The following is a 13961-nucleotide window of genomic DNA, read 5'->3' as shown; positions in this document are numbered from 1 at the left end:
AGACTTCTTTAGATAATTCGAGAACGTTTCGGCATACAATGGCCTAATTCCATAGGATGATGTAGATGACCCGCAATATTTTAGGACCCTGAAGGTTAAAGATCACGGACAGACTGGTTTTGAGACTGAACACGGTTTCTACTCGACCAATCACTAGAGAGTGTGAGGGTACAAAACAGGATACCTTCATATAACATGTTGTTTGTCTGAAATGGTTTCCATTCAATAACTGGTGAACGCTTCGGCTTACCGTTAACCAATGATTGTGATCCTTACATCACCCTATCGTTTCGAAGTCAGACAGTTGATGGTCTAGTTCACAACGACCTTAATACTGGAAATAACTGAGAACACATTGGCCGGCAGTGATCAAACTTCATAGGAATGCTTGCACTCTGTCAGAAGAAAATACAAATTGGTTACGGTCCCTAGGTTAAAGGTCAAGGTTACAGTCATCCTGAGACTAAATGTGGTTTCCGATCGATACATAATGATCGCTTGTTGATCATCAAACTTTATAGCACGATTGTTGAAGGTCTTAATGTGATCTAAGATAACAGCACACTTGAACATAGGAATTACACACAACGTTTATGGAAGCATATAGATCTATATGTGTTTTGCTAAGAGTTTTATTATAATGATAACAATCATAATAACAAATAAATAAAAAATAATTATAATAATGATAATAATAACAAAAATGATAGTGATGACGATGATGCAAATGATAATAATAATAAATAAATAAACGAATATTATAATGATGATAATAATAACAATAATGATAGTGATGACGATGATGATGATGCAAAAATAATAATAATAATAGCAAAACAATGATAAATTATAAGGATAATCTTAATAATGATGATAATGATATTATGACTCGTAATAAAAATGATGACAATAATAATAGTAATAATAAGAACAACAACATAATTTTAAATAAATTATAATGATAACACAAAAATGTAATATTGATAATAAGGCTGAAGATATTATTATTATCATAATTATTGTTATTATACACTAAAGCAATTTAAAACGCCTCATCTAATCATTTAACGAATATGTTCTAGGAGGGCTTTCCTAGGTCCGTGTAGGTATTGCAGAGCTAGCTAGGTGTCTCCCACGTACCGAATTAATGTTTTGTAACGTAATATTAACGCTCAAGAAAATATTTTAGGTTCCTTAGATACGCCGATTTTTCAGAATAGTATCATAAACGTAACATGGATCCAAGAAGCGAAAAGTTTTCATATAAATAATCCGACCTGGCAGTATTGATAGTGAAGCTTTCCATGAAGTGTCGTTTAAATCAAGCTAGTGGTTGCTGAGGAATAGTGCGGACAAGAATGGTGGGACAGATGGGCGGACGAAGCGGTGACTAAATGCTTCCCGTTCTAAAACTTTGAAAAAAGGTGCAACGAAGGAACAGATAAATACAAATACAAAACCAGTTAGCACGTATTTTTTTTATAATAAATTCACATACAAACACGTTTCACAAATCTAAAGCACCATTAACGTGCTGGGTACATTGTATTTACAGACATCAATACAGTTATGAAAACGAAATCATTGGAATCAAGTCATATCTTTGAATATGAGACACTACTCTCGGTTTACATGATCGCCTGTATATCCATTAGCAAATGAATACAAGAGCTATCAGTAAACTGAAATATAACCCCCTTGAATATATCCTGGAAACAGAGCGTGCATCAAAATGTTGAAGAAGAATACCAAGTTTCATTGGAATTGGATGGAAACTGTAAGAGAGTGTGACGGACGAAGTAACGGACGGCCTGAAGGACTTTGACACCGGTGGCAAAAATAATGAACGGGGATGAGTTTGGCAAGTCATACTGGTAAGTTATGGTTTAAATGTATCTTAACGTTTATCAAAACAAAACAAAAATTTAAAAGAGTATGACAGAACTAAAAGATTTATTTTTGGTAATTAGAAGGAGGTACGCTTATTTGGTTGTTAAAATAAGTTACACCGTGACGGTAGAACGTGTAAATCCTTACAACATGCGGAAATTCGCTGGTTAAGATTATTGCAGAAAAATTGATTGGTGTGCGTTTATTATGGGCCGTTTATTTTCGGATATACGGTAGTACATGGACATCATGAAAATATGCGCAAGTTAACTAAATAACAATGCAATTCAATTTGTTTGGCCTAGAACCCTATTACAGGAGTCGTCCGTATAGCAGATAATAGCATTTTGTAAACATATAAAGGGCGATAACTCTTAAAACGGGTATGGTTTATGTATATTCTGAAAACATGCACTAAAGTTCACTTTAGAGTTCATAGTAATACACTGCTGTAAGGTTGGGTCAGATCCCTTGAAAACTGCCGGAGGAGTTGTTCAAACCAGCCTTTCACTTGTAAAATTTCAAAGGACCATAACTCCTAAACCGGACACGGTAAATTCTTGTCCCGACAATGTGTGCAAATTCTCTCCATAATGGGACTTTTCTTTAAGATTTGATCTTTTGAAAACTGTAAGAGGTTTGGAGAATTTAAATGTATTTTTATATTTTTGTGTTTTAAAAGCATTACTTTCAGGCATCGCAAGTTATACCACTATCAGAAGCTGAAAATGTCGACATTCGCCAATTTTTATTAAACATTTGTGTATTTACAACGTTCATTTGCACACCCGACCTCCTCGCCCTTTGTTGTATTTTATAATAATCACACATGTTAAAGCAGGTCTAGTAAATAACATTAGAAACAAACAAAAAATCTATCAGTTACGCAACAACGCAAAAATCTGGAAAACTTCAGTACTGTTTACTGTTGCCATTAATGTGACTTACTGCACTCTAAAACCTATGAAAATGTTTTATTATTCTATAGCATTTAGCATGAACAGGTTAGCCACTACTCTACTAGAAGGCATTCTTCCTGCATCTTGTGCAGGGGGTATAGGCGGTGGTGAGGGAGGGGTCTGCGGTGCACCAGCATTCTGTACACTGATATCGAAAGTGTCTACTTTTGTAACAACTACATCCGACACAACAATCTCCCGACCTTGACTGTCGCGTGTAACCGTTACGTCACGTGGTGTATTTCCGCTTCCGGCCGCAGTTGAGTCACGTGTCGTCGGGTTTGATTCAAATGTTGTTCCACTTCCGGTAGCTGTGATATCACGTGACTGGTTTTCTTCAGAAACAGTTACGTCTCGGACCTGGTTTAGAAGTGGAGCGTTGCGATTCATGTTGCGTGTAAGAATACGCCCACGCCTACCTCTACGAAAGCCATTTATTTCAATCCCATTAATTCCATTCGAACCACCGGCTAAGAAATTAGGAATTACATTACTACGAGGTTCGATTTCCCTCTTTATGCAATTGTTTCTACACATTTCTCTGCTTAACCAGACATTTCTGTCGCGAATAGTGTAACATCCGGTCAACTCCACGCAGGTTCCGGTCTTCTGGCTATAGCTCCAGTACGATCTTCGTTCGTCTTGTCGGCATACACCCGGTGTGGGATTAAGACGACACTCTGTAAAAGATACAAATATTTTTTATTTGAATATTTTGATTCTGAATATAGTTGAACCTGCCTTAGCGACCACCTATATTAAACAAACAATTACGTTAAGCAACTTACCAAATTGAATTTTTGGTCTAGTTTCAACTTGGCTCTCCTTCGGCTGGCCGCTTAATGCAGGTTTGACTACATTCATTTTTTTATTGCTCATATAATGAAAATAATAATTAATGCACATATTCATTTTTAAATTATTTGCTTAATTACAATAAGTGAAACGGATTTAATTAAACAACAACGAGAATAAAGCAGTATGCACTCTCTTAAAAACGGCAATGCTTGTCAGTGCAGTTTACTCCTGACGTCACAATGTATGCGGTTCCCTGGAAAGTGAGATTTTTAATAATGCTTTACTATCCTACCTCTAGCTATACCTCCGATGGTGTACTCTGGTTGTCTGTTGTGACAGCCCAACTCGCACTGTCGACGGCTCATGAAAACATTCTGGTCTGCTATTCGATAGCAACCTTGTATTCTTTCACACGCGCCCGTGTTTATATCATAGCTATACCATTCCTGTCGCTGGTTCGGCAAGCAAGGTCTTTGAATTGGTGGTCGCAAACACGCTAAAATATGAACAGAATTATATTTCTATCGAAACAAACTTGGCATGTTAGTAAAAGTGTTTTATTTTAAAACAATGAGTAGTGCTAGCATCATTACAAAGTTGTCACAAGAATAAAATTAATGAAAATTAGGATAACGGTGTTCATCAGCCAACGTATTTGTAGATAGGCTCAAATCAACATTAGGGTTCAGTTAACTTATACTGCTCTGATTTCGTCGGCAAAGATTTGACTGCAGTTAGACGTCAGAATAAAGTCTCTAGTCGTCTGCTTTTGATCTGAAACGAGAATCAACTGAAATTAACTAATGATCTATAAGAAATAGACCAGACAATCTTACTTCTTGAGACATCCGGAAGTGTTCCAGAGCCTGTTTTTGGTAAAAGGCAACTATTTCTGCAACCGTTTCTGGTATACCAAACATTTCGGTCATTGATGGTGTAACAGCCGTATATCTCTACACACCCACCCGCCTTCTTACTGAAGGTATAAAACGACCTTTTCTGACTCTCCATACAGCGACCAGGGGTGGGATTTAGCTGGCATCCTGAAAAAAAAATCAGACGTTAAAAATTATCGATCACGTGATGACTGCGTTCGTCAATTTGTCTATGGGTATTTCAGCTATATTATATCTAAACTAATTTTTGCAAATTTGTGTTCATTTGGCACATAATTTCTAATGCAGATGATGCATGTTCTTGATAATATTTTGTTATGGCGATACACGTATTTTCAAAATTATTGTAAGATACCAGTTTGTTTTGTCCATTAGGCAATTACGAACTACGAACTGCTATAACAAGAAATACTTAATACGCTCTATATTCCAGAAAACTCTTTTCAATAATTTATCAGTGAAATAAAAAAAGTGCGACTGTTTCAAATATGTTTTATCGTTCTTATTTTTACGACTGGCATTTTAACGAGAAAAAATCTAAACCTAATTTAAATTGCACATCTTGCCGGAAAATAAGAAGAAAAGGTCTTACCCTGTGCTATATCGTAATTAGACAGATCTAGAAGCACAGAAACATTGACATGGCATCGTTCATTGCAAGCCTCAACGGTCCTCCATACATTTCTATCGTGGAAATCGTAGCAACCTGTGATCTCGACACAAACACCTAGTTTATCGCTGTATGTATAGACAGATTTCTTCTGACTGTCCAGACATCGGCCAGGAGACGGAACAAGTTTGCATTCTGTTGATAGAAACATGATTTTGATTTCTGTAAAATCTATGCTTTCTTTTGTCTTAATTATATACTGGACCTACAAACTGTAACAGTACCAGTATTCAAAACAGACCAATTTTCGCTAATTTCGCATCCGTGAAAAGTCTCACCTATTTCCGGATAATTCAGATATATGTAAAAGTCAAGAAACTCTCTATAAAGAAATATATATATTTTTACAGATTCGTGGTTTTAGTGGTTTTGTTTTACAAGCACAACCTCGGAAGAGAACATCCTGCTAAAATCTAAGAAATGTTTATACAGAGATGCATCTCTGTTAACTTTAACTAAAAACTAGTACAGAGGGAAAGAAAATGGCTATATTTATAGACAAGGTGTGTACCTAATGGTTTTGCAAACGAGACGTCACTTGCGTTAACGTAACAGCTCCCTCTGCATTCTTTACGAGTTCTCCACGTGTTCCTGTCTCGGATGTTGTAACAGCCCGTGATTCTCGTGCATGCGCTTGTTTTACTACTGAACGTCCAGAATGTCTTCTGCTGATTCTCCAGACATCTTCCAGGAGACGGGTTTATGTGACATTCTAAAAATTAATACGATGGAACCGGCAATGCAACAACAGTGAAGACATATGTAGATAAGTTTCATTAACCCTTAGCTTGCTAAATTTCTTTAATAGACTGGTCCATCATTCAATTTGGGCATTACCACTTATTATTTGAACGGGTGTTCACTGAAAATTTACTGACTGAATAGCGAACAGTGCAGACCATGATCAGCCTGCACGGAAGTGCAGGCTGATCTTGGTCTGCACTGGTCTCAAAGGCATAATCACTTGACCCCAGCAGGGTAAGGGTTAAGGGTAAGTCCGTGTACACATATAATAGATCTAATAAATCGGTTTAATTGTTTCATGTTTTATCTAATTTTCAAGCTGCTAGGGCCGGACACTTATATTCATTACTAAACTGTTTAAGATTATCTTTATACCTGGATGAATACGAAGCCCTTCAAGGTCTTGTGGCATTTCCGGTGCAATGATAGACGAGCTGACCCGACATTTGGTCCTGCATCTATCACGTGAGGACCAGACGTTCCGGTCGTGGAAGTCGTAACATCCCGTTATCTGTGTGCACGCTCCAAGCTTTGTGTTGTATACCCATACAGTATGTTCGTCACTGGGAAGGCAGCGCCCAGGCGTAGGATTTAGCTGACATTCTGAATAAAATATGTATTTTATCGTTATATTATGTCAGCCATGTCGTGACATTCCGACATGTTCATTTGGAGGCATTATCAAAATTTTCTTGGGACGACAGAACCAACGCTTCAAGCTCTTTGAAGTTTAGTTGACCGATTTTACATCACAGTATGGTCAATACTACTGTATTACAAAGACATTAGCTTAAAATAAAACAAAATAGGTGCTAAGATGAACTGTAAACAAAACATGAAAAAAAATATAAAAAATACCTAGTGGCAGTACTCCGCTGTTGTCTTCAACCGCGCTGTCATTCTTGAAACAATTTCTTCTACATCCCTGTAACGTTAACCACGTGTTTCTATCGTGAATATCGAAACAACCCATGATTCTCGTGCAGCTGTTTGTCTTCGTGCTGAATGTCCAGAATGTCTTTCGTTGATTCTCAAGACAGAATCCTGGAGTTGGGTTGATCATGCACTCTGAAAGAAATGATAAACGTATCATCTACATGAGTCTTTTGTTCTTGGCGTCCATTTAATACCGTCAAATATCATTAAATTTAGACTTGCTGATCAGCGCAGATTATGTTAGACAGTTAAAAAAGTCACTCATCTGTAAAACAAAATGTTAAGGTTTAGTTCAAAAACTTTATAATGAAGTTCATACCTCTAGCGATTCTAATTCCTGGCTCTATGTTGATAATTGGTAAATCCGTTAATGACTGCGGATCTAACGGGTTAACCTGAGGCCGGGTGTCTGTTGTAGCAGATCCTTTTCTGATATCAATCATGTTTTGCTGTTTGTCTCTGACGTCAACCATTCCAGTCCCAGTCTGTCCATCGCGGATGTCAACCATGCCACTGCCGGTCTGTCCACCGCGGATGTCGACCATCCCGGAACTGGTCTGACCACCACGGATGTCAACCATGCCACTTCCGGTCTGTCCACCACGAATGTCAACCATGCCACTTCCGGTCTGTCCGCCTCGGATGTCAACCATGCCACTTCCGGACTGTCCCCCGCGAATGTCAACCATGCCAATTCCAGTCTGTCCCCCACGGATATCAACCATTCCAGTAGTAACCTGTCCACTACGGATGTCAACCATTCCGCTACCCGTTTGTCCCCCGCGGATGTCAACCATACCACCACCAGTCTGTCCACCACGGATGTCAACCATGCCGCCATCAGTCTGTCTCCCGCGGATGTCAACCATACCACCACCAGTCTGTCCACCACGGATGTCAACCATGCCGCCATCAGTCTGTCCACCACGGATGTCAACCATACCACCACCAGTCTGTCCACCACGGATGTCAACCATGCCGCCACCAGCTTGTCCACCACGAATGTCAACCATACCACCACCAGTCTGTCCACCACGAATGTCAACCATGCCGCCAGCAGTCTGTCCACCACGGATGTCAACCATGCCACTACCGGTCTGTCCACTACGGATGTCAACCATTCCATTACTTGTCTGTCCCCCACGAATGTCAACCATGCCATTACCAGTCTGTCCGCCACGGATGTCAACCATTCTATTACTTGTCTGTGTGCCACGTATGTCAGTCATGCCACTTCCAGTTTGTCCCCCACGGATGTCCACCATTCTGTTGCCAGTCTGACCCCCTCGTATGTCAACTATCCCAGTATTAGTCTGTCCACCACGGATGTCAACCATTCCACTGCCCGTTTGTCCGCCACGGATGTCAACCATTCCACTACCCGTTTGTCCGCCACGGATGTCAACCATTCCACTACCCGCCTGTCCGCCACGGATGTCAACCATTCCACTACCCGTTTGTCCGCCACGGATGTCAACCATTCCTGCATTAGCCTGTCCACCACGGATGTCAACCATTCCGCCACTAACCTGCCCACCACGGATGTCAACCATTCCACCATTGGCCTGTCCACCTCGAATGTCAGTCATTCCGGGTCTAGTTTGTCCACCACGGATGTCGACCATTCCGGCATTAATCTTCCTTCCTCGGATATCAATTAAATTTGTACCGGTCTGACCGCCACGTACATCAACAAACCTTGTACCAGTCTGACTTCCGGCAACGTTTCTAACATCAACCATTGATGATCCAGACGTTCCTTGTCTCACATCTACCATGTTAGAACCTCCTGTGCCTCTAACATCTACCATATTCGTTGTTCGAGAGTTTCGCACGTCAACCATATTTTGAGAACCACCATTCCTTAGGTCGACCATGGAAGAGCCACCATTACCTCTAACATCCACCATATTACCCTTTCCTCGGATATCAATCATATTAGATATTGGGGCATCACTTCTAATATCAACCATGTTTGTTCCCGGCTTTCTGACGTCTACCATATTTGAAGTACCGCTGGTTCTCACATCGACCATATTTGTACGTCCGCTATTTCTGATATCATTCATATTGGACGTCTTGCCATTTCTAATATCAGTCATTGTCAAGCCACCACCTCTTCTTATATCAACCATATTACCGCTACTCCCTGTATTTCTTACATCAACCATACTCGTTCTTCCGCCATTTCTAACATCTACCATTTTCGTTCTTCCACCATTTCTGACATCGACCATATCCTTTCTCCCGTTATTTCTGACATCGACCATGTTTGTTCTCCCACCATTTCTTACATCTACCATGCTAGTTTTTCCTCCATTTCTGACATCTACCATATTCGTTCTCCCGCCATTTCTGACATCGACCATGTTAGTTTTCTCGCCATTTCTGACATTCACCATGTTTGATCTCCCATTATTTCTTACATCTACCATGCTAGTTTTCCCTCCATTTCTGACATCTACCATATTCGTTCTCCCGCCATTTCTGACATCGACCATGTTAGTGTTCCCACCATTTCTGACATCCACCATGTTTGATCTCCCATTATTTCTTACATCTACCATGTTAGTTTTCCCACCATTTCTGACATCGACCATATTCGTTCTCCCGCCATTTCTTACATCTACCATATTTGTTCTTCCGCCATTTCTGATATCGACCATGTTAGTTTTACCGCCATTTCTAACATCCACCATGTTTGTTCTACCCCCATTCCTGACATCGACCATCTTTGTACTTCCACCATTTCTGACATCGACCATATTCGTTCTTCCATTTCTGACATCGACCATATTCGTTCTACCGCCATTTCTAACATCTACCATATTCGTACTTCCGCCATTCCTGACATCGACCATATTCGTTCTGACATCGACCATCTTTGTACTTCCACCATTTCTGACATCAACCATATTCGTTCTTCCATTTCTGACATCGACCATATTCGTTCTACCGCCATTTCTAACATCTACCATATTCGTACTTCCGCCATTCCTGACATCGACCATATTCGTTCTTCCGCCATTCCTGACATCGACCATCTTTGTACTTCCACCATTTCTGACATCGACCATATTTGTTCTTCCATTTCTGACATCGACCATATTCGTTCTACCGCCATTTCTAACATCTACCATATTCGTACTTCCGCCATTTCTGACATCGACCATGTTCGTTTTCCCGCTATTTCTGACATCAATCATGTTAGTTATATCAGTATTTCGAACATCGACAAAATTGGTTTCAGTCTTTGTCTGAGAATTAGTTTCTACCGGTGGCTTAATCCTCGGAGTTACACAATGACGCCGACAACCAGCTCGTGTAAAGAATACATTCCTATCTCGGACACTATAACAGCCGTATATTTGTACACATGTTGAAGTTTTTGAGCTATAACTGTAGTAATTTCTTCGCTGGTTCGCGGCACAATTACCTGGTGACGGATTTATCGCACATTCTGAAATATTTGATTATAAACAATAGACCATCCTCTTAAAATGCATTAATTTTGTATAAATTGACTGAATGAACGAGGTTAGCGAAATTCATGCACATAAATGTAAATGCTTTGTAACTTTATGTCCATACCCTTACCGAATAACACCCATTGCAGACACACAAAGAGAGCAGGCGATGTCTATTCCAAGTTTCCCGTATCAAAAAGAAGGGTTATAAAGAAAGAAATGGCCATTTGTAGTCTTAAAAGTTAAACAAAACATACGGGCATCTACATCCGGGGGTTTGTCACTTTTGAAACATCCTTGTCTGCACCGGTCACGTGTCAGGAATACGTTACGATCTCTAATACTATAGCACCCGTAGATCTGCGTACATCTATGTGTCTTTGCGCTGTAGGTGAAATAAGTCCTGCGGTCTTGTTCCCGGCAACGGCCTGGTGACGGATTGATACGGCATTCTGAAATTACATTGTACAGTGATGGTCTAAGTGAGAGCCACAAAAAGTATTAAGAGGAGTTGTTCGTCAATTAATTAAACACACAGACTATATTATATTGCAGTTTCTGGTAATACAGAAGCAAAAGTGAAAAACATGAAGAACCGTGAAAGACGGGCACGACTTGTTTGATCTATATATCGAGATTACTGTGTCTGAATGGGTGTGCAGACCGTCATTGAATTAAACACTGGCTGAATAAACTGTCGCAGAAATTACAACTGTGAAGGAATCATATCATCGTTCTTGTATTATGTGAGAAGGAATGACATCACTGTTATTACGTTACGTTTGAAGTAATGGCATCATCGTCCTTCTGTTACGTGTGAAGGAATGACATCCTATCATTTTTATGTTACGTATGAAGCACTAAACATCATCGTTCTTATGTTACGTATGAAGAACTGACATCATCGTTCTTTTCGTAAGTGTGAAGGACTGACATCATTGTTCTTCTGTTATGTGTGAAGGAATGACGTAATCTTTACTATGTTATGTGTGAAGGAATGACATCCTTCTTATGTTACCTTGAATGAATGACATCATCGTTCTTATGTTACGTTGAAGGAATGATATCATTTTATATTATGTGAGAAGGAATGTCATCATCGTCCTTACGTTACGTGTGAAGGACTGACATCATCATTCTTATGTTACGTTGAATGAATGACATCATTGTTCTTATGTTACGTGTGAAGGAATGACATCCGATCATTTTTATGTTACGTATGAAGGACTAAACATCATCGTTCTTATGTTACGTATGAAGGACTGACATCATTGTTCTTCTGTTATGTGTGAAGGAATGACGTAATCTTTACTATGTTATGTGTGAAGGAATGACAACCTTCTTATGTTACCTTGAATGAATGACATCATCGTTCTTATGTTACGTTGAAGGAATGATATCGTTTTATATAATGTGAGAAGGAATGTCATCATCGTCCTTACGTTACGTGTGAAGGACTGACATCATCATTCTTATGTTACGTTGAATGAATGACATCATTGTTCTTATGTTACGTGTGAAGGAATGACATCCGATCATTTTTATGTTACGTATGAAGGACTAAACATCATCGTTCTTATGTTACGTATGAAGGACTGACATCATTGTTCTTCTGTTATGTGTGAAGGAATGACGTAATCTTTACTATGTTATGTGTGAAGGAATGACATCCTTCTTATGTCACCTTGAATGAATGACATCATCGTTCTTATGTTACGTTGAAGGAATGATATCATTTTATATTATGTGAGAAGGAATGTCATCATCGTCCTTACGTTACGTGTGAAGGACTAACATCATCATTCTTATGTTACGTTGAATGAATGACAACATTGTTCTTATGTTACGTGTGAAGGAATGACATCCGATCATTTTTATGTTACATATGAAGGACTTAACATCATCGTTCTTATGTTACGTATGAAGGACTGACATCATTGTTCTTCTGTTATGTGTGAAGGAATGACGTAATCTTTACTATGTTATGTGTGAAGGAATGACAACCTTCTTATGTTACCTTGAATGAATGACATCATCGTTCTTATGTTACGTTGAAGGAATGATATCATTTTATATTATGTGAGAAGGAATGTCATCATCGTCCTTACGTTACGTGTGAAGGACTGACATCATCATTCTTATGTTACGTTGAATGAATGACATCATTGTTCTTATGTTACGTGTGAAGGAATGACATCCGATCATTTTTATGTTACGTATGAAGGACTAAACATCATCGTTCTTATGTTACGTATGAAGGTCTGACATCATTGTTCTTCTGTTATGTGTGAAGGAATGACGTAATCTTTACTATGTTATGTGTGAAGGAATGACATCATCGTTCTTACGTTACGTGTGAAGGACTGACATCATCGTTCTTATGTTACGTATGAAGGACTGACATCATCGTTCTTATGTTATGTATGAAGGACTGACATCAACGTTCTATAAGTTTTAGATAAATAAGAATAAAAACTCGTTTGAAATGGTGAACAGTTTGACGCATGGAACGCCGGGACGTCATCATTACGTGATTTCCAATAGAACGTTTTCCGTATCCGATGAGAGAGAAACCGTGACATGGTTTTGTATTCGTTAGTGGCATACATGAAGTATATAAGACAGAAAATTTGTAGGTATGTAATAAAAGTACATATATAACAGTTAAATAAAACCAGTATACTATATCTGATATTCTAGGTAGTTTCGTTTTTGTTTATTCCCTTTTTTTATAAAACAATCCATAATTGAATGAAGGTGTAGATAGAATGATTGAAAATGTTTTAATAAAACATTTACCTATAATATTAATTATATTAAGATATCTATATACAGTGTAACTTCCGAAAACCGAACGACCTCCGGACCAGCCTAAAAGTTCGGTTTTTGGAAGTTTCCGGAATTCAGAAGTTTGAAAGTTTGTAGGCGAAGTGGACTTGGTGCACAAGAGTTCTGTTTTCTTACACGTAGGATGAAGGAGATTATTATCCTTTTTAATTTTACAGTTTAATTAAAAGTAAATAATTAATTTATTAATTAATTACAAACATTAAGGATGATAAATACATAAATAACAAATATAAAAAAAAAAAAACATATCTTAATTAATAGCATTTACCCAAATATTTTCCACTTACATTTACCATTTTTGGAGTTCGGAGTTCGTCAACATTTCATTAATGTTGACAATGCATAGTATAATCGATGTAACTAAATGAACTAAAACACCTATCTTTCTTTCGTTCAAACATTAAAAAAGTTTTTCACACTAAGATATTTAATTTATCACGTTTTCATAATATGAATACAAATAAAAGTAATCACTGATTACTTGCTTACTTTTGCATCAAATGATCATTGTGATTATCTAGCGTGTCAAAATAAACAGGGGCTGCTGACCAATAGACAAAAGAACATGTTGACAGCGTTTTTGGATAAACAGGTGACATATTTAATCCTGCAAAAATTTTGCTGTTCGGTTTTCGGAAGTCAATTTTAGTGTTAAGATATAAACAGTCCTTCAAAAATCGTCCGGTTTTCAGAATTCGGAAGTTCCGGTTTTCAGAAGTTAAAAATAAATATAAATAAGAACAGAAAAAAT

At 38.4% G+C, this 13961-nt stretch overlaps 1 protein-coding gene across 1 annotated transcript; it reads right to left on the bottom strand.

Annotated features, from left to right (window-relative positions):
* Positions 1 to 2858: 2858 nt before the first annotated feature.
* LOC123530897 (uncharacterized) lies at positions 2859 to 13188 on the bottom strand. The gene is made up of 9 exons (XM_053517177.1): positions 10618 to 13188; positions 7213 to 10353; positions 6816 to 7025; positions 6333 to 6560; positions 5725 to 5925; positions 5136 to 5348; positions 4484 to 4690; positions 3940 to 4143; positions 2859 to 3529 (listed from the first exon to the last, which is right to left on the bottom strand). Exons 2-9 carry the CDS (start codon positions 10097 to 10099, stop codon positions 2868 to 2870), a joined length of 4812 nt encoding a protein of 1603 aa, XP_053373152.1. The 5' UTR covers positions 10100 to 10353; positions 10618 to 13188; the 3' UTR covers positions 2859 to 2867.
* Between the last annotated feature and the right edge of the window lie 773 nt (positions 13189 to 13961).

The sequence above is a fragment of the Mercenaria mercenaria genome, chromosome 11 (genome assembly GCF_021730395.1).
Source record: "Mercenaria mercenaria strain notata chromosome 11, MADL_Memer_1, whole genome shotgun sequence".
NCBI lineage: Eukaryota > Metazoa > Mollusca > Bivalvia > Venerida > Veneridae > Mercenaria > Mercenaria mercenaria.
Note: the sequence above shows the minus strand (reverse complement) of the source record. Positions and strands in the feature narration are given on the sequence as shown.

What these genes read in the sequence shown, in the direction of transcription:
- LOC123530897 (XM_053517177.1), bottom strand. Translation starts at nt 10,099, where the DNA reads ATGATTGATGTCAGAAATAGCGGGAAAACGAACATGGTCGATGTCAGA. An exon ending in AGGAATTAGAATCGCTAGAG is followed by an intron (nt 7,026 to 7,212) that starts GTATGAACTTCA and finishes CATTTCTTTCAG; the next exon opens with AGTGCATGATCAACCCAACT. An exon ending in TAATTACGATATAGCACAGG is followed by an intron (nt 4,691 to 5,135) that starts GTAAGACCTTTT and finishes TTTTTTTTTCAG; the next exon opens with GATGCCAGCTAAATCCCACC.